A 24,065-nucleotide genomic window follows, 5' to 3' on the forward strand; every position below is an offset into this window, starting at 1 on the left:
AGGTTGATTAGATTCTTAGCTGACTTACCAAACAAACGCTGATGAAACAAGAACTTTCCAGCAATCAGACCAGTGACAATTGCTAGCAGCCAGAGAATCACCTTCAAAATACCCCAACCTATACCAGGGTATTTAGTAACCGTGAAAGAAAAGCAGTTCCCAACAACAATCACATTGGCCTCAGTTTGGCTGTGAGATATAGGATCCTCAGCAAATATTAAAAAGTTAAGGAACGTCACAAGGTAAGCAATTACAATGCGGGACCATGGATGCTGGAAATAGTAACGGAAGTCTCTGTCCATGCTTGGGAGTATTCTGTCAAAAAATAAAATGGGAAATAGTTCAGTTCAGAAATTTATATGGCATCTAAGCAAAAAAATCTAATTGAAAATTACTTTGAAAAGCAAATTTTGTCGTTACTGATTTTTGGTAATTTGGTTTTCAGGAAAGAATTGTGTTTGTCTTGTTCCTGCTGTGATAACAGACAAAATAATAAAGAGGTCAATTTATGATAATTCAAACTAGTTAATCCTACTGCTTCCTCCCATTTATCAACCCTTTTGCGACAGTCAATAAATTTTGCTTGCTGTTCTGCCTGCACTGTAGTAAGTAACACAGGAGTTAGTAACTGGTACTTAAAGATGGTAAAAACAGTGTTCATTTTGTTCTACTGGGCAGGTATTCTATTAAGCCCCAGTGTAATAAGGTAAATAATGTCTATGTGGTATCTATTGTGGAAACAGTGGCTTATGTTGAAGAGTGGATGAATAGATTTGAATGTTATAAACCTCTGTTTACACTTATGGAGCTGAAAGCCTAGATGGGGGCGGGCAGTTAAGTCACGTTATCAGGTCAGTATCCCTTAAAATAGTGCTGTCCAACTGGCGGCCTGCGGGCCCCCCCCCCCCCCTCTGTGTGGCCCCCCCCTCTGTGTGGCCCCCCACCTGTCTGGCTGCTTTGATGGCTTACCTTTGTGTAAGCTTTAAATGGTATCAGTACTGCCCCCCTGCATGGTTAACACCTCAGATTCAGGCTGTAAACCCCCTGTATTGTTTAAAAATGTAATCCACTGTGTTGTTCACACCTTTAAATCCCTCCATTGTTCACCCCCTGGAGTATTCACACCTCAGGCATAGGCTGTAATCACCCACATTTTTCACACCTCAGACTGTAGGAGCAGTAGAAACCCACAAATAAACCCTGCACACTATAAAAAGAACATATACTGTGGTGGTACTGCAATTAAAAAGTTTTTTAATATATAGTTATTGTGAGACTGTAGGAGCAGTGCCAGCATTGTGTCACTGTAGGCTGCCTGTGTGTGCCATACTCTGTCTGCCCTATGCTGCCTGCATGTGCCATACACACAGGCAGCATAGGACAGGCAGAGTATGGCACACACAGGCAGGGTAGGGAAGGCAGAGTATGGCACACACAGGCAGGGTAGGGAAGGCAGAGTATGGCACACGCAGGCAGGGTATGGCACACACAGGCAGGGTAGGGCAGGCAGAGTATGGCACACAAAGGCAGGGTATGGCACACACAGGCAGGGTAGGGCAGGCAGAGTATGGCACACACAGGCAGGGTAGGGCAGGCAGAGTATGGCACACACAGGCAAGGTAGGGCAGGCAGAGTATGGCACACACAGGCAGGGTAGGGAAGGCAGAGTATGGCACACGCAGGCAGGGTATGGCACACACAGGCAGGGTAGGGCAGGCAGAGTATGGCACACAAAGGCAGGGTATGGCACACACAGGCAGGGTAGGGCAGGCAGAGTATGGCACACATAGGCAGGGTAGGGCAGGCAGAGTATGGCACACACAGGCAAGGTAGGGCAGGCAGAGTATGGCACACACAGGCAGGGTAGGGAAGGCAGAGTATGGCGGGTTTTTGCTGTACTACCACCATTAATATGGCTATGGTCATGCAATAACATGGGTGTGGTTTCAAGTGGATGTGGTTTTAAAAAGGGGAGTGGTCAAAACTAGCTTCCATTATCGGCCCTCCACCACGGAGGCCGGAAAAATTCCGGCCCTCGGTACCACAGAAGTTGGACAGCACTGCCTTAAAAGGTGTTGCACTGATATACACTATTTTGGTTGTTTAACGAACACTCTCATTGCATCTTTCATATGGGGCCCCATCTAGTAAGCTAAGCCATTTGGCAAGGAGGTACTACTATTGGTCTATAAAATAACTAGATCTTCCTCTTTTAAACTAAAAAAGGGGTTAGCATGCTGTAAGGTCAGAGGTACAGGGAGGCTCAGCTCAAGTTTTAAAGCCCAAAGCAATCCATCGCCTTAGTGAAGTCAGGAAACAGTGAACCTGTGAGTGAGGTTTAGCCAATGACAGACTAAATACGGTTACAAGACATTTGGAGTGTTAGAAATACAGAACAGCTAGCAATTGCAGTTCTGTGCTCCAAGTACATCACCGAATAAAGGAACCACAGTGTCATGCAACCCAGCCTATTGTTCTTATCCCTGGGAGACATCCACTGGAGGGCATCCAGAACACTGTTGGTGATACTGTATCTGCATCATTTTCTATTTTCTACCTTATCTCAGTTATGGGTGTGCAAGTGCATTGCATCTGTTACTTTTGTAACTGGATTGATTTGATTTTCATTTGCACAAATCAAGTACCTCATATTTCTTTATTTGGTTGTTTAATCTACAGTTCTTGGTTAGCAACCACTGGTGGCCAGTTTTTTCAATATTGTCACAGTTCAGCTACATCATTTTAGTGAGGGCTCAACTGAGAAAGAGGGTCACATGTAATACATGTTATATTTATTAGCAGCTGTTGCAAGAATGGATTTCACTTGACCCCCTATCAGTTGGGTTACACACACATACACACACACAATCATGCACCCAGATGGGAACAATAAGATTCTGTCCTTCTAGCCCACACTGAAGCAGAATCATTTTCTCTCACACACATACAGAGCATCATGTGACTGGGCTGTGCTTCAGTCTCTGGATGAAAACAGCCAAAGTAACAAGTATCAGGCTGCTGCTGTCAGAGACCTGCAATCTTATCAGAAATCAGCAATGGCTATGATCCTTTAGAGGTTTAAACACCATTATGGGAAGCTTGTTCTTGCCCTGCTGGAACAGTCCAATGGGGGGGAGGGTAAGTGACCCTCCAAGTGGATGCCTTTAATCGGCATAACTCCTGGTAAGCCTCAGAAACCCATGGTAATGCAGAAAGCAATCTTGCAATGACTGTGCTGGATGTCTGTCCTGGCGCAAGCATTTGTCGTATCATGTGGGATCTATTGTGCTAATGAGTGACAGTGGGCTACACCCACACTACACCCTGCGGGGATTAGCACAATGCCAACAAGCAGACGCTCTTATTGTCCCACAGCAGCAGCAAATCAGCCTGTGCAATGTATCACTTACCAGACTGATCAAACAGTGAACATTGCTCCACACATTAACCTTGCAGAGGAGAGCTTCCAGGGCATTGCTTCAGTTTCCAGGAATAGATATGCAGGCACTGTGCCGACGCCCTCCGCTGGTGTTCCCTTCTAGCTGCTGCTACTCCCTTGTCATCCTCTCTGGTTGAGAGCAGCTCACTACAGAGCGGCAGCTGAGATTTTCTGTGTGATATAGCAGGGCCTGGGAATAGCAAGCCTTGACAGTTAGAGGAGACTGAGCTGCCTATACACTGGCTAATGAACGCACTCACTGCACCTGCCGTCAATCACAGCCCACAGGAAGAAACACTCACTATACAGCTACTGGAGCGTAGCTACTGCTGCCTTTAGTATTTTGTTACACCGGTTTGGCCTGTTTAAGCTATGGCTTATATTTCTTAACTCTTTAAACTCCTAAACAATTTCTGCTTTCTTCAAATTCCATTTAAACACAATTATTTAACCCTCTACTAAAAAGTATCTGGCATTGCACAGCACTAGTTGCAGCTGATTGGGGTGATGGTACATGGGAAGATTTGCCAACTGCAGATAAATTCTTAATAAGTGACTTTGGGTCACAGGAATATGCCTTCTTTCATATTTTCCTATGATAAAGATATAAAACACTTCATATGTAGCAACCCCCATTCTTTTCGATTAAAAGGTATTTTGCAACAAAATGTTTTATGTGCCCTAAAGGATCAAAGCCACTGCAAATTCACTGCTCCTGATGCTGCATGTCTCTGGCAGCAGCATCCTAAGGCCCTGGTCACACAGAGCATTGGCTCCACTTAAGTCTGGCAGTTTTTTTGGCAGATGGCGAGAAGAGGATCCACTCTATTCTAAATCTCTATATAGCTGCATTGACAGACATATCTTCTGCCTGAGTGCAAAAGCAGGCATTTTTGGGGCAATCTCAGAGTCAGTGTGGCTATATGGAGCTGCAGAATGAAGTGGATCCATGTCTCTTCAACTGCCGAAAAAACACAGGCTAATAAAAGTGGAGTCCATGGTCTAATGCTTGTTAGTTTGTTTATTTTCAATCAGAAACTTAGCCACAGCCCAGTTGCATGTTTCTGAGTGTGAGAATTGCAAGTGACAAAACCCAGACATAGGGGAGGGAAGTTGATATTAGGAGGCAAGGTGATGACACCAGGCCAGTGCAGTTTTCGGAGAACAGGAGCACTAGCCAGGGGTTTCAGGTAAGCAATTATAATCATTAGGGGTTCCCAACAAATTGGCACCCATAGTGTTTATACATTTCCTTCTGCTTAAGGATCCTGTGGAAAGTAGGTGTACTTTATATGTTTTAATGACGCAATGTATTTATACTGCTTTGGAACCCTCTGCCACTATGCAGCAGATTTATCAAAATTTGAGTTTAGAGCATAAAAAACAAAAAAAAAAACATAATATGCTTCTAAAAATCCCAGAGGAATGAATAGAACGTGGGTGAGTGTTTATTTATTAAGCTCTAAACTCACATTTTGATAAGTCTGTTCCTATGCGTACACTATGGGGGAGATTTACTAATCCACGAACGGTCTGAAGGCGTCCGAATGATCAGTATTTTTTACGACTTTTTTGTCGCAACTTTTTCGTATATTTTCTGCGACTTTTTTGGCGCCGTCGCAGAAAAATCGGATTGGTTTTTCTGCCATTTACAACCGCTCAGTACGAAAAAATCGCGACAGCGACGAAATAGTTGCGCAAAATACGATAAAGTTGCGGCAAAATTTTCGTTTCTAATACGATTTTTTCCCTTTTGGGATTCGGATTCGTAAATCTCCCCCTATGCGTACACTATGCAATGCAATGTAAATTATTATGCTTTCTGAATACCCACACAGCACCTAGCTCCTGTTGTACCAGAACCCCTGTAAGCCTCCATGTTACACTGGGTAGGTTTCTGTAAAAAGGCCCTTATGTATTAACCCTAAGGACATCTTGTTCACACACAAACAAACTTTTTTCCTTTATGTTGTTTTTTACCTAACATCTGCTTATTTCACAGTGTGACTTGGGCATCAAGTCACACACATGAAGATCCTGAAAAGTGTAAGACCTTAGTAGATTTCCAGAGAATTCAGATGTGCTAACTAGGGATGCACCAAATCCACTTTTTTGGATTCGGCTGAACCCCCGATTCCTTCGTAAAGGATTCGGCCGAATGGCGCACTGAATCCGAATCCTGCAGATCTGCCTGCTGGTAGCTCAGATTACTCAGAGGTGGGAGGGGAGTTGGAGAAGGGAGGGGTGAGGGAGAGAGGAGAAAACTGAGCAGATTTGTGCCTGCACCCTGAAGAATTTTTCTGAGAGCAGGAAGTCTGACACAGAAGAACATGTGTACACAAAAGAAGAAAACAAATCCTGTGTTTTTTTTGATAGAGGACTCAGTGCAGCATTACTCACATGTCCCAGAAGCACTGAATCCACCCGGTCCATGCACAAGTAGCCAATATCCACAAGCAAACGCGACACATCTTGCATTAGTTCACATATATCGTCTATGTGTGCCTGTACCTGGTTGGACTCAATGCTTCTGGGTGAAAGCACAATTAGAAGATTTTCCAAGCATACATGCCTCGTGGGGCCTTACCCTTGGGTATCCATATTAATATCTAACTCTTATTTAGGTTCCTTGCTATGGGATACTTTTCTGTCTTCATTCATTCATTCATCAGTTTCTGCAGGAAGTAATAACAATATCTAAACTTGTCATGTTGAGGCCATATGGGATGTGCCACAATGTCACAGTGACCTCCATATTTATTTACTTCTGTAATTGTTGAAAAAAACATTCTAGAAAAATTATAAAATGTCTGAGTCCTTGGACATGTTAACTATGTTTTAGCAACACCAGTAATATATTGATTGCTCAGTGGCTACAGTAGTGTCTGTTAATTATTTAGGTGTCTGTACTACCATCTTGCTTAGGTGTCCTAAATGTTCTTTTCCTCAGCAGAACCTTATAAAGCTCAGTATTCTACTAAAACACCTTTTATTTACAAATGTTTCTGGACCATTTAGATGGGTAGTATTTTTTAGACTGTCCTGCCCTGTCTTTTTTATAGTTTTTGAATTATATGCTTTTCAAGTCTGCATTTTTACAGCTTCAAATGAAAATGTTAACAGTTTTGTAGGATGCAAACACATTTATGTTGTGACAAGTCTCTTGCAGATTTTATATGTTAATCGCTTACCTGATTGGGACAGTGCTCATGTTAACTGAAAACTGCACTGGCCCTGGGTACTTCTGGGGAGTAGAATATCACTTCTCAGCATCTTCCTTCTTCACATGGGGTGTGCAAAAAGCTAGCTTTTTTACTCTGTTGCTGGGGCAACTGCAGAATAAAGGAAATTGTGATGTGGTGCAACAGAAACAAGAAGAGAACTAGGCAGGGTATCTGGTAAGTGACCACTAACATATGGCACCCCAAGTGATTTTATCAATCCTTGTTCTTTAGCTAATTCCAGCAATTTGAAATAAACTACTGGCAAACAGCATACTTTAGTTGTGTGTAATAGAAAAAAGAAGGTAGGTTGTCAACTGAGGTTGTATAAAAACACTGCTCCTTATCGCAAAGCCAAACAAAGGTTGCAGCTAGGGGCTGTTTTTAGAGAGGCTGACCTCAATTAAAATTTGAGATTTTACCTTACAGCAATAAAGACACCTAAAGAATATAATAGGCAAAATGTTTGTTTCTCACAAAGCCCTAGTCAGTGCACTAAAGGTGAAAAGGGGGCCTTATGTGTAAATTGTAGGGTCAGATTTCCATCACTGGACTATATGACACCTATTACATTTAGTTTTGTCTAGATCTAGGTCTGATGTCCTTAAACCGACTCCTAAGCTAAACACATCCCCGCAGGCTGCCGTATATTTTCAGAAGGTTTTGGGTTGCTAGGGAACATGGCGCGGACTGATGACGTGTTGGTGCGGGATAAGTTTCCTGATGTAGCCGGGTGCAGCTGATTCCCATTTCCTGGTTAATAGATCTTCGGATTGCAGAGGAGCTCGGAATTATGTCTCACCAGACCGGCATCCAGGGTGAGTTTCAGGGGAATAATCACATTGCAGGCACCCGGGTGGTGAGTTTTAGTAACTTGGGAGCGGCAGGAATATAGTAGAACGCGAGGAACAGATAAAACAGCAGATACGGTGTCGAAAGGCGGAGGAATATTGTCCAGGAGAGGCAGCCTGTTTCCGTTCCTCGGCGCTAGCATTTCCCTCAAGGACTGTCTTGGTACATACAAAGGTTTTGCTTGTAGTCGGGGGATTTATAAGAAGGAGAAGGCACTTACGATCTTATTTTATAAAATCTTTAATGACAGATTGGGTACATTGACATGACGTGGGGTAAATATATAACAGAATTGACGTCATTTGTAACGCAATCCTATAGGTGCTGGATACTAAAAAGCAAGAAGCCTTTGACATTTGCCATACATTTTCATTTGCCCTGTGTTGCACTGGCGTACATAAAATTGTGTAGAATTTAGTGCAGGTTAAAAAAACTTAGGCTGCAGTGCTAATGATTAAAAATTTCTGAAACCCAAGATTAAAAATAGTTGGTATTTAAGGTAATTTGGTATTAAGGCACAGGGGTTTGTCTTGCAGTCGGCCATATTTCCATTAAATCCCTCTTAAAATCTTTCAAAGCCAGTAGCCCGTTACATATAGATTTTCCCCAATTACATTCTGAGGTTCCTAATGTTTTTTAAATCCAGTTTGGATAACATGGTTACTGGTGATCTGTAGCCACAGTTTGAATGTATTTTACAGGCTATGATTGGTTTATGGCAAATAATACAAGAAAAAAGTAAAAGTGACAAAAGTCAAATTTCCTTAAATGAATTGTACATGCTTGGCTATCCGCCCCACCCCCTATATAGTAAATTATCCTATAGACGTGAATTACTTTGGCTAGGTTTGATTTTATGTGAGCAAAAGCAGACTGCCTTTCTGCAAAGCCACTCCCTTTTTATTCTTACTTTCCATTGCTTGGTGTTTACAGTCAATTCTACTTCTAACTAGAGTATATTTCATCTCTGCTTGTTAGATATCAGGTGTTAGATTTAAGGGCATTTTTAAGATTTGGTCAGCAAAAAATATATATTGTTTTTGCTAATTAAAGAGATGTTTTGCTTTTTAGTTACTATATGTGTTCATTTTGAATTCTGTAATGAGCTTAAGTTTGTGTGTTGTTTTGTACCTTGTTTTCTGAAACCAGTCGCACTTTTGCCTTTTGTTTGACAGTAGAATTTGCTTTTCTTAGCATATAAAAATTTCCAACCCCACTGGATATATGCTTTTTTTTTATTTTGATACACATACTTATGCCACAAATTAAGGTTTGTTTTTACATCTTTTCAAAAGCAGTTATATGCAGTAAAAATTGTGTAGCTGGTTTGTGATAAAACCATGGATGATATAAAGAAAGACAATTATTTTGTCATCTATGGGATCGAGTAGAGTAGACAGAATGCTGCTGTTTTTATATGTATGATGTACAGACTTGCAATAGACTATTCTTGTTTCCTGGGATGGGTACATCATTTGTCTTTTGCATCCTTTTTTAAGCCCTTAAAACTACAGTGGAACACTGTAGTTTAGGTTTGTAAATTTTAAACTTATATCTAACTATACATAGGGGGCAGATTTACTAATCCACGAATCCAAATCCCGAAAGGGAAAAAATCGTATTGGAAACAAAAATTTTGTGACTTTTTGTCGCTGTCGCGATTTTTTCGTCGCCTTCGCGACTTTAGCGTATTTTGCGCAACAAATTCGTCGCCATCGTGATTTTTTCGTATAGTGGGAGTTTACCAAAAACTCTTCTTTATTAAGGACTTTAAATGGTGACAATGGATGGATATGGGTGGTTAAAGCTGGTTATATGCTTTACTATACTGGGAGAATATACTATCAACACCAGCTCTGTGATCCTTTGCTGTAGTGAAGTCAGCTATTTATTCAGTGGCATACCTACATGAATGGTGTGTCTGCTTGTAAAATGTCAGTTTGATCTTTGTATGTACAGTAATGCTGACAGACTCCAGAAGTTTCCTTGGGAGCTTCTTACAGACCTAAAAAGGAAGCTGTTGTGAGATTGAGTATCTTGGCACTAGTAAGCTATGCTGTTATTTAAGTAAGTTGTTTGGAAAGTATTTGATCCTAAATCTAAGTGGGCTTGTTCAGATAACAGAAGTGCACATACAGTATCTACAGTACTAAAGAAAACAATCCGTGTGCACTAAATGTAAAGAATCAAATAATATATGTAACAATCGAGTGAATTTCCTTTAGCCATATAGTTATATCACATCTCATGTAAGTGCATCTTACGGAGCAAAGGGTTAAGTGTTTATGTGATCCATATTTGGTATTTACCAGGTGTCCAATGCCATGATTATTTGCTAACTTGGAGGTTTCTTTGCAGATATGTTAATCGACTGGTGTGTACACATGTAGCTATAATGCGAATACCCACTCTAAAATACTGTTAATAGCTTGTAAAATAGTGATTTTTTAAAAAAAATATTTTATTTTTTTCCACACAGATAAGGGACATACAGAAGGCAAAGGGGGGGGGGTGGGATTGATTCAAAACAATCTGTAACATTCATGTATAGCAGTAGCAAATTATGACTACAAGTTAGTTTCTATTACAGCAAAACAGGCCTTGTGAGGAGTCTTATATACATGGATCTCAAGTTTATTACAGTAAGCATACATTTAGTATAGCCCTTCTATGCCTGTATGAATATTTTTAATATCTTATTTATACAAAGGTGATCACTTTGTTTTTACTTAAGGCAACATTATTGTGCACATATTTTGCCTTCAAACAATGATGTACAAAGTGCTATTCATTTTTTTTATTTTTGTGCTTTCTAGATTTAAATTCAGTATCAAATTGTATAAGAAACATGGCTACAGCAGTGTCCTTTAAAGTGCTATGTAGTGATTTTATTTGTTTTTTACATCACTTTACTTTGGAGATCCTTAAGAAAACAGGCACTTATGGGCTTTGATCCCCACCATCCTCTCAGGGAAAACAGGCCCAAACACTCCCACCACCATGTTTCACAGATGGGATAAGGTTATTAAGGTGGAATGCTGTGTTTTTCTTTCTCCAAATGTAATGCTCCTCATTTAAGCCAAAAAGTTCTGTTTCAGCTTTATCTGACCACAAAACCTTTTTCCAGTATCTTTCTGGTTTGTCCATGTTATCTATAGCAAACTGTAGACAGTCAGCAATATTTTTGGGGGACAGCAGTGGATTTCTCCTTGCTACCCTGCCATTCACACTATTGCTGTTCAGTGTTCTCCTGATAGTGAACTCATCAACATCAACATTCGCCAATATGAAACAGGCCTTCAGTTGCTTAGAAGTTATTCTGGGTTCCTTTGTAACCTCTCTGACTATAAGGGTAAGAACCCATGAAGCAGTTCAGTTGCCAGCATCAGATCTCTGTGGTATTCCGAAGTCGCGTGAAGTTTCCTCCTGCAGGCAACCTTGCGTGACTTTGCAAAACAAAGCGATGCGAAGGGCTTTCTACTGGTGACTCCTATTGTTGATGGTGAAAAAAACATTTTGGAGCATTTAGTTGCAGGCAACTGAACTGTTCCATGGGTTCTTACTCTGACGCCTTGCAGTTGGGGTTATCTTAGATGGTTGACCACTTCTGGGTAGGGTAACTATGGTCTTAATTTCCTTCATTTGTAAAAAATGTGTCTGACTGGTGGAGTTGGACTGGAGAGAGTTTTTTATTATATAAAGAGATGTGAAAGCACATAAAAGCTTGGGTGGTGTTCTGACAAATAAATCACATATCACAGTAATGTTCAACTCACAACATAAGGTTGGGATTATTGCTATGGAAAGTTATTTGTGCAATTAAAGCAAATTCATTTGGCGAACCCTGCTTATCATGAACAAACCACAGACTTTGGCACTACTTGTTTTGGCATCTGAATCAGTCTGGCAATGATTACTATAAATGAGCCCACAACTGGTGTATCGTTACTAGGGTTGAGTAATTGTTACTCTGCTGCTACAGTACTGGAGACTGTTTGTTTCCTGTATTAAAAATTCACAATATATGTAATGAATTCATCCAGGCTGAAAAGAAATTTGTAAGTGAACCTCTATCCTTACCTTGAATTATTAATGTTAAATGAATAGGCAAGGGTAAATATTTTTAAAAACTAATTTAAATTGTAACAAAAGATAGTGTCTTTGCCAGCACAAGTAAATCATTAATAATGTATGGTCCATCGGCCATGGGAAGGGCTTTTATCAGTAATCCAAAGCCTTAACCATGTTACAAACATTTTGCTGTCTATTAAGATTTATGAAGTTAATTGTTTTCTTGGCCACTGTTGATGTCTGCCTTAAATTGGACAACTAAGGTCATATTTAAGACTAAAGAAAAGAAACTCATAATTACACAAAGATAAGCTACTAGCAGTTTGTGCTTCATTAGTTTGTCACCTGAATCATAGTCCTAATGATGTTAGAAATAAAACAATGATACAGTTACACACAAGTTTCTTTCCAGGTATTCTTATCCATGGGAAAATGTATATAAATCATGCATGAGAGCAGTTTGAATGCTAGTCAGGACTTCTCTTGTGTCTGTGACTAAGTATGCAGTCATTTGTGTGTGGAAGTGAGTAAGAAAATAAAATAGCAGCAGTTATTTTATAGTTTACAATATTAGCACAGCAGTTTACAGGGTTACAGTTTGTACCCCGAAATAGGCATCATTAAAATGACATTGGCTTCCACATCATGTGAACTAAATTTCCAATAAGAAAGCTGTTGAGCAGGAATATTGTCAGCTCAAAACACTGGCTGCTTAAACAAGCTAAATCAGGTGCTTCTCTCTTAAGATGGCATTAATAGAGCAATATAAATAGCAGTGAGTAATGTTAAATATTATTAGCAGTTGTAAACTTTCTGCCCACCTGAAATTGGCCAGATTTCGATCGGCCAGGTTAGCAAATCCAGTCGGATCGGGGACCGCATTGGCTCGTTGATGCGGTCCCCGAACCGACTGCCCCATTACCGTGTGTAGAATTCGATCGTTTGGCCCCAAGGCCAAACGATCGAATTCGCCTACATGCCTCCCCGATATCGCCCACCCATAGGTGGGGATATCGGGTGAAGATCTGCTCACTTGGCGACATCGCCAAGCGAGCGGACCTGCCCGTGCATGGCCAGCTTTACTTGTGTTAGTCAACCAGGTGATTATAGCTTGGAAATGCAAGAGTAAGTGTTTCTGAGCAACAATCCACTGTCCTGCAAGTGTACTGGGCATTTGCCAAACTGCAACAGCAAAGTTGCAACAAACTGCAAAATGCTCACCCCTTGTGCCCTTACATCTGATCTCTGTTAAATTTTACATTCACACTGCCTTTTGTAAGTACTGTACTACACAGGAAATTATTATTCTTATACTGATCTTAGATTGCAAGCTCCACTGGGGCAGGATCAGGTGAATGATGTATAACCTCTATTAAACACTATAGTATTTGTCTGCACCGTATCTGTATAGAATAATAATAATCATTGTCTCTGTTTACAGCTAGTGAAGATGTTTTGGAAATGTTTGCCAGAGCCAGGAATGGAAAGTACAGACTGCTTAAACTGGACATTGAAGATGGTAATATAAACTAATATTCTCATTTGTGAATTAATATGTAATAGAAAAAAAATCTTGCTCTGCTTTAGATTTATGTGATCTCTGTTGTGTTTGCTATTAGTTGCCTCAATTTGCAATTGGTCTTCCTTTTTTATTTGTGGTTTTGAATTATTTAGTTTTTTGTTCAGTCACTCTCCAGTTTCAGCAGCTATCTGGTAGCTAAGGTTCAGTTTACCCTTAAAACCAGATAGTGGTTTGAATGAGAGACTGGAATGTGAATAGGAGAAGGCCTAGATAGAAAGATAAGTAATATAAGGTAAAAATAACATTAGAATTGTAGCCTCATAAAGTAATTGTTTTTTGGCTGCTGTGGTCAGTGACCCCCATCTGAAAGCTGGAAAGAGTAAAGCTAAGAATTCAAAAACTATAAAAAAAAAAAAAAAAAGACAATTTGAAAAGTTGCTAAGAATTGGCCAAAACATACTAAAAGTTATCTTAAAGGGGAACATTCTTAACATGCTTATATGCTTATGTTTCTTCACCAATATCCATAATATGACTTGTATCCAATTCCTGCCCTCATAATTATTGCTAAGTCTAAAGGTATGCCTATCCAGGTGATGATATATAGTATCAAATAGAATTCTAAAGCAACTGGACTTTTTCAGTTTTTTCTTTAAAACATTTTACCACTCATCTGAATGGAAGAAGCTGCTCAGATGAGAGATGAGACATTTAAAAAAAAAAAAAAAAAACCTCTAGTTGCTTTAGACTTAATTCTACTAGATAAACCTAATGGCAGTTTGTACTGCTGTCCTCAACAGTAAGTGTTCCCAGGTTTTTAATTTGGCATGCTATTTTCTTTTTTTTAGAGCAACTGACTGTGACTGCATGTGAAAAGCCAGCAAGCTCCTGGGAACAAGAATATGACAGCTTAATTCTACCATTACTAGAAGACAAACAGCCATGTTATATTATGTACAGGCTTGATTCCCAGAATGCCCAAGGCTTTGAGTGGATTTTCATTGCTTGGTCACCAGACCACTCCCATGTAAGTATTTAGATTTTATACAGATCTTTTTTTTTCTTAAATTTAATAAGCCATTAACCATTAATGTAATGTACATAACATATATGCATTAGAGTTACAAAACGGACAGCAGGCAAGATGGTTCCACCATACCTGTAAAGACCTTCAGGAAATGTGTCTTATAGCAATGTACATTTTTAGAAAATCTTCCACTTAATTGCACATTAAACACTATCCTTATTAAGCAGGATAAAATGTACTGTACTTGATAACTGTTCTTCGAAATTGCCTACAAAGACACTTGATATTGATCAGTTTATTATGGATTTTGGTAAGCTGTATGGAATCACAAGCTTTTCTGCCTTTTGGATCACTCCCATTGCTTTTGATAAAAACTAGCAGTTTTCAGACTCTATTTGAAATAGGCAGCACTTAACTACAGTTTGCTTAGACATAATCCAAGGTATGCATTGATTCTGAATTTTAACTACAGCATTTTCTGCAGACCTTAATCCTAATGAATGTCTGTGTTCTGAGTGCCACCCTAGCCTTCCAAAGTTGAACCAACCCCTCACCATTTCCTAAGTCATGGATGCCAGCACTAGAAGTTTCTCTGTGTAACTCCTATTGTGGGAATGATTTCAATTATATGTGCAAACAACATTTAAAAGGTTGAACATAACACAAAAAAGAGGAACCAACTAATTACTTTCTATTTCTCATTTTCCTGGTTTGCCAAGTATCTTTAGGAACTTTGGTAAGGTGGTTCCTGTCTACAAATGAATGACAATACATGCATAGCTGTTTAGGTGTAAGAATTTCTATATATTGTTGTATATGTGCTACTGTACAACAAATGTACAAATATTATGATGCATTATACTTCATCTGATATTGTTTAAAGGAATAGTGTAATGGGAAAATGTTTTTTAAAAAAAAAAACAAAAAACAAAAAAAAACCTATCCACTTCTCCAGAAGAATCCTGCATTGCAATCTGTTTTTCAAAAATACAAACAGATTTTTATTTTTTTATATATTTTAATTTTGAAATTTCACATGGGGCTAGCCATATTCTTCATTTCCCAGGGTGCCACAACTATGTGACTTGCGCTCTGATAAGCTTCAGTCACCCTTTACTGCTGCGCTGCAAGTTGGAGTGATTATTACCCCCACCTCCCTTTTCCCCCCAGCAGCCAATCAGCAGAACAATGGAAGGTAGCAAGATAGCTACAGTAGATATGAGAGTAGCACTCAATAGTAAGAAATCCAAGTACGGCTTGTGACTCCTCCAGTTACCATGGGAGTAGAAGAAACAATAGGTTATCTGAAAGCAGTTCTAATGTGTAGCATTGGCTCCTTTTTGAAAGTTCAGACTCAGGCACAATGCACTGAGATGGCTGCCTGCACACCAATATTACTACAAAAAAAATTACATTTGTTGATAGAGTGAATTATTTGCTATGTAAACAGTGTAATTTAGAAATTAAAAGTATACCATAAAAATCATGACAGTATCCCTTTAAGTGATGTCTATTTAGAAGGTGTCTAATCAATTATGCAGTGGAGTGCTGTTCTGAACATGAAATAAATGCCTTAAAACATTTTTGTTTAAATAGATAGCCATAATCCTGTACAAATTCTAATAGTGTATTTCTCATTAGTGGGAGAAAATGTATGAACTGTAAGAATTCTTCTCGCAGGTTCGACAAAAAATGCTTTATGCTGCAACAAGAGCCACTGTGAAAAAGGAATTTGGTGGAGGGCATATAAAAGAAGAACTTTTTGGAACAGTTAAGGTATGTGTGCATGTGCCTGCCAAAGTATTATTCAGCTATTAGTTATCTAATTGGATCAGGCTTCTTAATAATACTGAAGGGGAACGTCACGATTTGAAAAGTATGTTACTGATGTTTTTTTTTTTTTTAATGTTTAATTCACTTCTCCTGGTGAGGAAGCTGCCTCTTAATGGGCATTTTTGGTTTCAAGATTCAGTGTCTTTATTGGCAGTATCTTAGCAATGGCTTTGTGGAGATGTGGCACAGCATTTACTCCAGCCAAATCAAAACCTAGTTACAAGCCTTGGTTGATATTAGATATATGAAAAGGTTAGTGTAAATATCATTCTGTAATTGTTTTAGGAATATCCATCAAAAGATGTGTGTGCTTCAACATGTCACCCTCACTGGCTTTCAGGTCAATGCATTTATCTCCCAGAGGGGCCTCTACATTAAGCCCTAATAGGCCCATAGCTGTTCACATCGGGAAGCACAGCCTTATTCAATTTTTACTAATTCAAAAGCCAATTTTTTTTTTTTTTTTTTTAAATTGTTTTTATTTGTATATAACAATCGGATTCCACATATGCAGGATATTATCTTTCACAGAGATCAATACATATTGTTATGCATGGATGTTTAGTGTTCTTATGGTTTAAGACAGTTATGTTGGTTAACTCGTTGTAGGTATACAGATATATGGATGGTGGGTAGTTGGCTGTTTCCCGCTTGGGTGAGCCAAGTTACCGGAGATAAGATATAGTAGGAAGTCCGATTGGCAAATAAAACAAACAAACAAAGTATAATATAGAGCTTCAAGTAAATCAAAAGCCAATTTTAAAGAATTGTTGTTAGTATTGCTGATAAAACATGCAGAAATTTCTGTTTTTTTCTGTTAAGATATGCCTATGTAATATGCATTTATTGTGATGGGAATACAAGAATGATATTCTTGTGCAGGAATAGAACATTTCTTTTTTGTATTAACTTAGCAATACAGGTATGGTATTTATTATCTAAATAAAGCAGGCTGCTTTATAACCTGCCAACATATACAGGTGCATGATCTGTTATCCTAGTAATGAACTACTTTGAGTTTTATCATACTATTTCTAGTAGTTAATAAGTAGTACTAATACTAATTAGTAGCAATCCTAAATTTATTTTTTTTTTTTGTTTAGGATGATATATCATTGAAAGGATACTACAAATACTTGGCATGCCAGTCATCTCCTGCACCTCTCACCATGGCAGAAGAGGAGTTAAGACAGATAAAGATCAAAGAGGTATTTCAGAATTCTCCAACTTTTCCCAGTTGTTTGAAATAATAAACACAAAATGTATTATGATCAAAACTATCACTATCTGACTGTTGCAAGGAAGCATAATTAGTATGCAGAGAGTTCAAGATTTGTGTATATTCGGCCTTCCTTTTTTTTTTTTTTTCAGGAATGTTGGCCTTTTTATGTTAAGTACATTGTTACCCTTTAATTTCTTCTATAAAAACAAACTGCTAACTTGCATATTAAAATTCCCAAAACACAGTTGTGGCAGCACAATTTATGATCAGGTTTGCTACTGATAATTTAAACAGAAAACTTTCAGGCATATCTGTTTTCTTAATATCACACATGCTTTTAAATGTAACTACCTTATTAGTTAATTTCTTTTATTTTTTTTTAAAAGACTCAGGTGGATATTGGGGTAGATACTAAACACCAGACACTCCAAGGAATAGCTTTTCCAATCGAAAAAGCAGCATTCCAGGCACTGGAACAGTTAAGAGAAAAGAGACTAAACTATGTACAGTTGGTAAGTAGCGCAACAGATTGTTTACTCTGTCAGTGTTATATTTTATTCACAACTTCTTGGAAAGCCACCTGGTACTTATCAGGGGTGAAATATAATAAATGAATTTAAAGGACAAGGAAAGGTTAATATATATTAAAAGTAAGTCTAAAGGTATTTTTAGGTACTTACTGCATATCTAAATTCCCAGATCCCTGCTTGCTTCTCTGAGATATGGTACTGGCAGCCTACAGCAGTGTGACATCACTGAAATCTCTCCCCCCTTCCTTTAGGCTTCTGTAGCAATGAACATGTGTGTAACTTGATCCTGTCTCCTGTTCTGAGCTACACATGCCCACCAGCCAATCAGAAGTGGATCTGCCAGAGGGGGGGGAGAGGGAATTAAACACATGTGCAGTATGAAGCAAGGAGGGAAAGGAAGGGAGAATACCTTTTTAAAGGAGAATGCAAGTCAAAATTTAAAAAGCATACTGCCCAATAGTCCTCCTATTGTTTAGTAAAAACGCCACACTTTTGGCTCACCTAATCAAATATTTACTCAGTCACACTTACTTCACATTTTCTAGAACAGGCAGCCATCTCTAAAAAGGTATTCTCCCTTCCTTTCCCTCCTTGCTTCATACTGTACATATGTTTCATTCCCTCCCCCCTCTCCTCTGCCAGATCCACTTCTGATTGGCTGGTGGGTAGTGCTGGGCGGTATACCGGTTTAACCGGTATACCGGTTTTAAAAAAAAAAACGGTATAAGTTTTAAACATACCGCTATACCGGTATGCGCGCCTCCTGCTTTTTTTCTCCTGTTACTTCCGGGTTGCGCCCGTGCGTACGTGACGTCGGCGCGCATGTGACGTCAGCGCGCACGCTAGGACGCATCGCTGGAGCTGGAGGAACTACAAGTTGGGTAAGTTCTGCTGGGGGGTTGTGGCGGCTGGGGGGGTTGTGGTTGGGGGGGGTTGTGGTTGGGGGGGGCTGGGGGGGTTGTGGTTGGGGGGGGCTGGGGGGGTTGTGGTTGGGGGGGTTGTGGCTGCGGTTGGGGGGGGTTGTGGTTGGGGGGGCGGGGGGGTTGGGGCTGGGGTTGGGGGGGGCTGGGGTTGGGGTTGGTGTTGGGGGGGGGCCACCAATATTTATTATTTATTTTTTTATTTATATACCGTCAAATACCGTGATACCGATATAATTTTGAAAATACCGTGATATAAATTTTTGGTCATACCGCCCAGCTCTACTGGTGGGCATGTGTAACTCAGAACAGGAGACAGGATCAAGTTACACACATGCTCAGAGAATAGGAAGGCTGCCGCTGGCAGCCTACAGGAAGGGAAGAGAGATTTCAGTGATGTCAATGTAATCTTCACACTGCTGTAGGCTGCCAGCACCATATCTCAGAGAAGCAAGCTTCTACTTAAAAAGAATGCCTTTAGACTTTTAATTTATATTAACCTTTCATTGTCCTTTTAAAGATGGCTGCCTGTTCAAGAAAACAGATAGAAAATGTGAAGTAAGTGTGACTGAGTAAATATTTGATTAGGTGAGCCAAAAGTGTGGCATTTTTACTAAACAATAGGAGGACTATTGGGCAGTATGCTTTTTACATTTTGACTTGCATTCTCCTTTAAAATGCATGCATTTGCCCAAATTAGACAAGGAGTAACTCTTTTGTAAAGCATGCCAAATTATGTAATATGTATGGCCAGCCCATTTATCCCTTCCCTGGGAGGCCATATCGAAGTTTACCAAATAAGCAGATCTTTTATTGAATGGCCAATTTTAGTTTTAAGAGAGATAAAGAAATGAAAAAGTGTTGTAAGTTTCCTTCCTTGCCATACTTTCTGCTTGTCTCCCATTCATAAAAATAAGGTAGAGTTAGTTATGCATAGGAGTTACCTGGAAACATTTTTTCATTCTTATCTAAGAAAAATCAGTATGGTGGGATCTGTTTCTTAAAAATACACCATTTAACAAACTGTTGTACAACAAATACTACAGAAAAAGCAGAATTTATTTCCAATATACTCCCTATATGTTGGACACACGATAATCACAATAATATATTTCCTCTATATAATTCCACAGGTCTATTGGAAGCTCTTACATTGTTTTAGTGTTACTGGTGCTTAATTATTTTTTTTTTCTAACCTAAGTAGGTCAGCTAGCTTTGATAATAGTAATACTTTCTATTAGTTGTATTATTTACACTCTTCGTTATAAGCTTTTATTGTGAAAACAGCCGTCAAAGCTAGCTACACTAGAGGACTTCAGCCCATTTACATTGTATTTGAATGATTAAATTGAATGTATTTCTCTTCTGATCTGATCTATATTTTCAGAAAATAGATATAAAGAACGAAACTATAATTTTGGCTGACACTACCAATACAGAAGTAAGAGACTTACCAAAGAGGATTCCAAAAGATGCAGCTCGTTACCATTTCTTTCTTTATAAGCATTCCCATGAAGGAGACTATTTGGATTCTTTTGGTAAGATTACTTCAGGAATATGTGTTTCCTTCATATAACCTTTGTTGCAAAACAGGTCACCCTAGCAGTATAATAGGAGTATGCCCATGTACACACTGCCATTTGTTAATGAATTCAATTAAGTTAAATTCCTACAATATTGCACAAGTTACTGGCCAGGTGCAAGTTAGCCCAATGGCTAGAAACAAGCCCCATAGTGTATTACAGTACCATTTCTCACCTGTTGCCAGCAATTATGGTCAGGTAACTTATTATACTTATGCAGTATAATTTGATCTAAGTGTTATGTTGTCATGCAGGTAGGTCCTTCATTTTATTTCTTATTGAGCCTAAAAGCCACCTTTTCATAGAAAATGTTATACATGCCTTTTAAATTGCTATAGTACAATTATGATACTCCATTCAGTCTGTTTTTTTTTTTTTAAACTAACACTAATATGCTGTGTCCATGTCCTGTTTATGGTCTGTGGTAAAGCTTTCAGAAAAGTCTTTTTTGCTTGTGTTGCATGGAATGTAGGGAGTTGCCGTACAGTATAGGAAGTACAAAGTGCACGTAGTACTGGAAGTGTCAAATGCTTTAACCTGCATTTAACCTTTCTCAGTTGTAAAGTTGCCCTGCCCAAATCTTTGTCTTTTAAAGTGTGATTTTTGTCTTCATAGAAAAGCTATAAAGTATTTGTTACTCTTACTCTTCTATGCTCTTTTGCTTCTGTTAAACAGTGTATCAGAAGCAAACTGATTAACAGTCTTTGCTCAAAGAAATCTGACCTGCTAAATGAAGTCAAAAGCAGTGCAGTTTCAGCACCACATGCTGCCTGATGTGGCCTTTACAGAAGAATCCATTGCCGGTGCTCCTGTTAGGAGAAAACTGCACCGGGCCGGGGTACATATGAGCGAGCGTTCCTCTTCCTTCTGTCTTTCTTCAGAATCCGGAGCCAACACATGCACAGTTGAGCAAAAAAGCCAGCTTTTTTGTTAAAGTTGGCTTTTCAAAGATGAAGGAATACTCGCCTGCATACGCTCTGTCCATGCAGTTTTCTCCTAACAGGAGCACCGGCCAGGGTTTTGGGGAAGTGAAAAAAGTCACTGGGGGGCGCCTAAGATTTTGGCACCCCCAGTGAATGTAGCCTTTCCTTCTCCCTTAATACACAATATTTTGGCAACCATATCCTGCAAGACTATATGTATTGCATGTGGAATTATTAAGCATAATAAATCAGAAGGGCAAGTCAGCATGTGTTAAATTTGTTCAGTTCTTCCCTCTCCTTCTATACTTAATTTTATTTCATTTCTATTATACAGTTCATTACATAATGACATTGTTCATTGTTTTTGTTAGGCTCCATTGATTGCATTTTTTTACCCCCTACAGTGTTTATTTACTCAATGCCTGGATATACATGCAGTATACGAGAACGAATGCTATACTCGAGCTGCAAGAGCCCTCTGCTAGATGTTATAGAAAATCGGCTTCTTATGGAGATTGCAAGAAAGGTGATAATGAATATTTCTTCTCTATTTTAAATTAAGCACCCCAAATCTTTTTTTTCTTTTTCCTTTTTGTATTTGCCTAATGGGAATCTTAAGTTGGAAGTAGCAAAACTGTTTTATGTCTGTGACCTGTATTGGTTGGCCTACATGATTTCCTTAATTATGGAACTACTGCATGTGCAGTTCAGAAATGCAAAGGTACTATTTAGCCCCAGAAACTTTTGGCCTCCTCTTTCAGTAGGTTCTATTTCTACTAGGCAGAGTATATGTTTTTTTCCTTCAGAAAGCTAAACAATAAAGGGTTAGGGAACAATTTTATCAACTTTATTGTCTAACTGTATTGAAGGCCAGTATTTTCGGGCTCATTTTTAACCCTTTAGTTTGTCCATTATATTTAGTATCAAACCGAACCCGGTCTAGTTTTTTCTCTAATTTAGTTTATATTTAAGTAACTGTTTTCCATCTGTTTTACCTAATTCTCTAGCTGCCTTTTCCCCCTCCACGTGTTCCTTAGGTTACTGGCACACAGAACATTTCATTGCCCGTGGTAAATGCATTACCACGGGTTACAGAACAAACAAAGCATCTATCCTTTCGACCACAATAAGTATGTTTTTCCACCAACGATTTATGTTTAATGCCTGTGGAAAAGAAACTTTGGTCACCCATGGTAGTGCAGATTTACCACGTGACAAAAAGTCCTGTGTGCCAGTACCCTAAGTTTGCATATTCTAGGACCATTCCCTCTGTCCTGTAGCAAGTTTTTACTGTATTCAATGTATATAAAATAATTTAATCTTTTTCTAATTTTACACAGATTGAAATAGACAATGGAGATGAACTGACTCCGGATTTCTTGTATGAAGAAGTACACCCAAAGCAACATGCACACAAGCAAAATTTTGCTAAGCCAAAGGGCCCTGCAGGAAAGCGAGGCATCAGGAGACTGATCAGAGGACCAGCAGAAGCTGAAACTGCTAATGACTAGACTGTTGAGAAGTGGCAGGTTATACTGGCCAGAAATACATGATATGAATTTTTCCATGCCTATGTTCTTGAATACAAAAGAAAAACACCAAGTTCCCCTTATTACACCATTCCTTTTTTGCAATATATTCAATCATTTTACATGAATCTCTGTTTTATAAAGTATAACAGATCTGTTTCAGAGTATCAAAGGAGCTGTTCACCTGCACCGAATGTTATCGTGATTACTTGTAGCGTACCGTGCAGGCTGTTTACCCACATCTCTTCATTTTGATTGGCTGTAAACAAGGATTTGCAGATTTCTTTTAGTATTTAACATATTTTCTTTCAAGATGGGCATTTTATTAGTCAAAGGGATAATTTTCTGTTGTGTTAACCCTGTCTGGGGCTGGTTGAGCTGTAGAAGTCCAAAAGCTTGATTGGCCTTTAGATTGCGGAACATGTTTGATATATATTTAATTTGTTGCCAGGCCACTCTTTGTTACCATTTTTACAGTATATCTTTCATCATTCTTGGTAGTTTGTAGAAGAACATATAAGAATCTGACACTAATACAAGAAAGTTGATACAAGATAACTACTCAAAACTGCTACTTTAGGTGCTGAAACATAAAACTTGTGTGTATGTGTCATTGGCACAATCTAGCTTTTTTTCAGGTATGTCTGAAGATAATCAATGATTTTATATATGCTGGACTTGATAGAACGAATTGATAATGAATTGTGGTGCTGTGTACCTTGTGATGAATTCTTTGAAGCCTGAAGTACCTTTAGGATTTTTAGCAATAATACCAGCTCAGATTTTTTAATATAACTTTTGTATATCTTTGCTATAATCGTGTTCAAATGTATCTCCTTATCGCAACAGATGAAATGTCACATGTGTATGGTTGCCTGGAGCAGCCACTACAAAACCAAACTAAAACACTATGTACCTGTCTCCAGAAAGGACGTGACTAGGAGGTAGCAATGTTGCTATTTCTCATTTTCTATAAATCTGCTAATCTTATCAAGATATACAAAAACAATGTCGTCATTATTTTTAATTTCCCACTGATGTTCATTACCTCCTTTTCAGCTGCCCAAATTGGACCTGGGATTTTCTGGATAAGAGGTTTTCTTGTAATATGGAGCATGTAAACTTGTGCACTCTAGTACAAATTATATTAATCAATAATCTAGACTTCTGTTAACTCATAGTAGTCCAGGGGTAAGCAATATCCCTCAAGTAACAAGTGAGCTTCAGGAGTGGGTCTTTCTTCATAAATATTTATATGTTGTATGTTGCTGTCTTTTTACTTTTTTTTAAAATGGGTTTGCATATATATAATATATATATATATATATAATATATATATATTCAAGCCCTTTTTTCCAAAAGAGAACATTAATTAAATAATTGAGATACATTT

The 24,065-nt window shown here is 38.7% G+C and overlaps 2 protein-coding genes across 2 annotated transcripts in view; one reads left to right on the top strand and one right to left on the bottom strand.

Moving 5' to 3' along the window:
- Positions 1-3,549, bottom strand: part of tmem117 (transmembrane protein 117) — a 40,932-nt gene extending 37,383 nt beyond the window's left edge. The window contains 2 exon segments of the mRNA NM_001102870.1: positions 29-315; positions 3,411-3,549. Of these exon segments, the coding sequence (NP_001096340.1) occupies positions 29-302 (274 nt within the window). The 5' untranslated portion in view covers positions 303-315; positions 3,411-3,549.
- Positions 3,550-7,415: 3,866 nt separating this feature from the next.
- Positions 7,416-23,327, top strand: twf1 (twinfilin actin binding protein 1). The gene is given in 9 exon segments (NM_001011469.1): positions 7,416-7,478; positions 13,025-13,102; positions 13,954-14,132; positions 15,813-15,908; positions 17,069-17,173; positions 17,574-17,699; positions 20,025-20,175; positions 21,548-21,669; positions 22,484-23,327. Coding segments are annotated over 9 exon segments (1,053 nt in total). The 5' UTR covers positions 7,416-7,453; the 3' UTR covers positions 22,655-23,327.
- The last annotated feature ends 738 nt before the right edge of the window (positions 23,328-24,065 follow it).

This window comes from Xenopus tropicalis, chromosome 3 (assembly GCF_000004195.4).
Source record: "Xenopus tropicalis strain Nigerian chromosome 3, UCB_Xtro_10.0, whole genome shotgun sequence".
In the NCBI taxonomy this organism is placed as follows: domain Eukaryota; kingdom Metazoa; phylum Chordata; class Amphibia; order Anura; family Pipidae; genus Xenopus; species Xenopus tropicalis.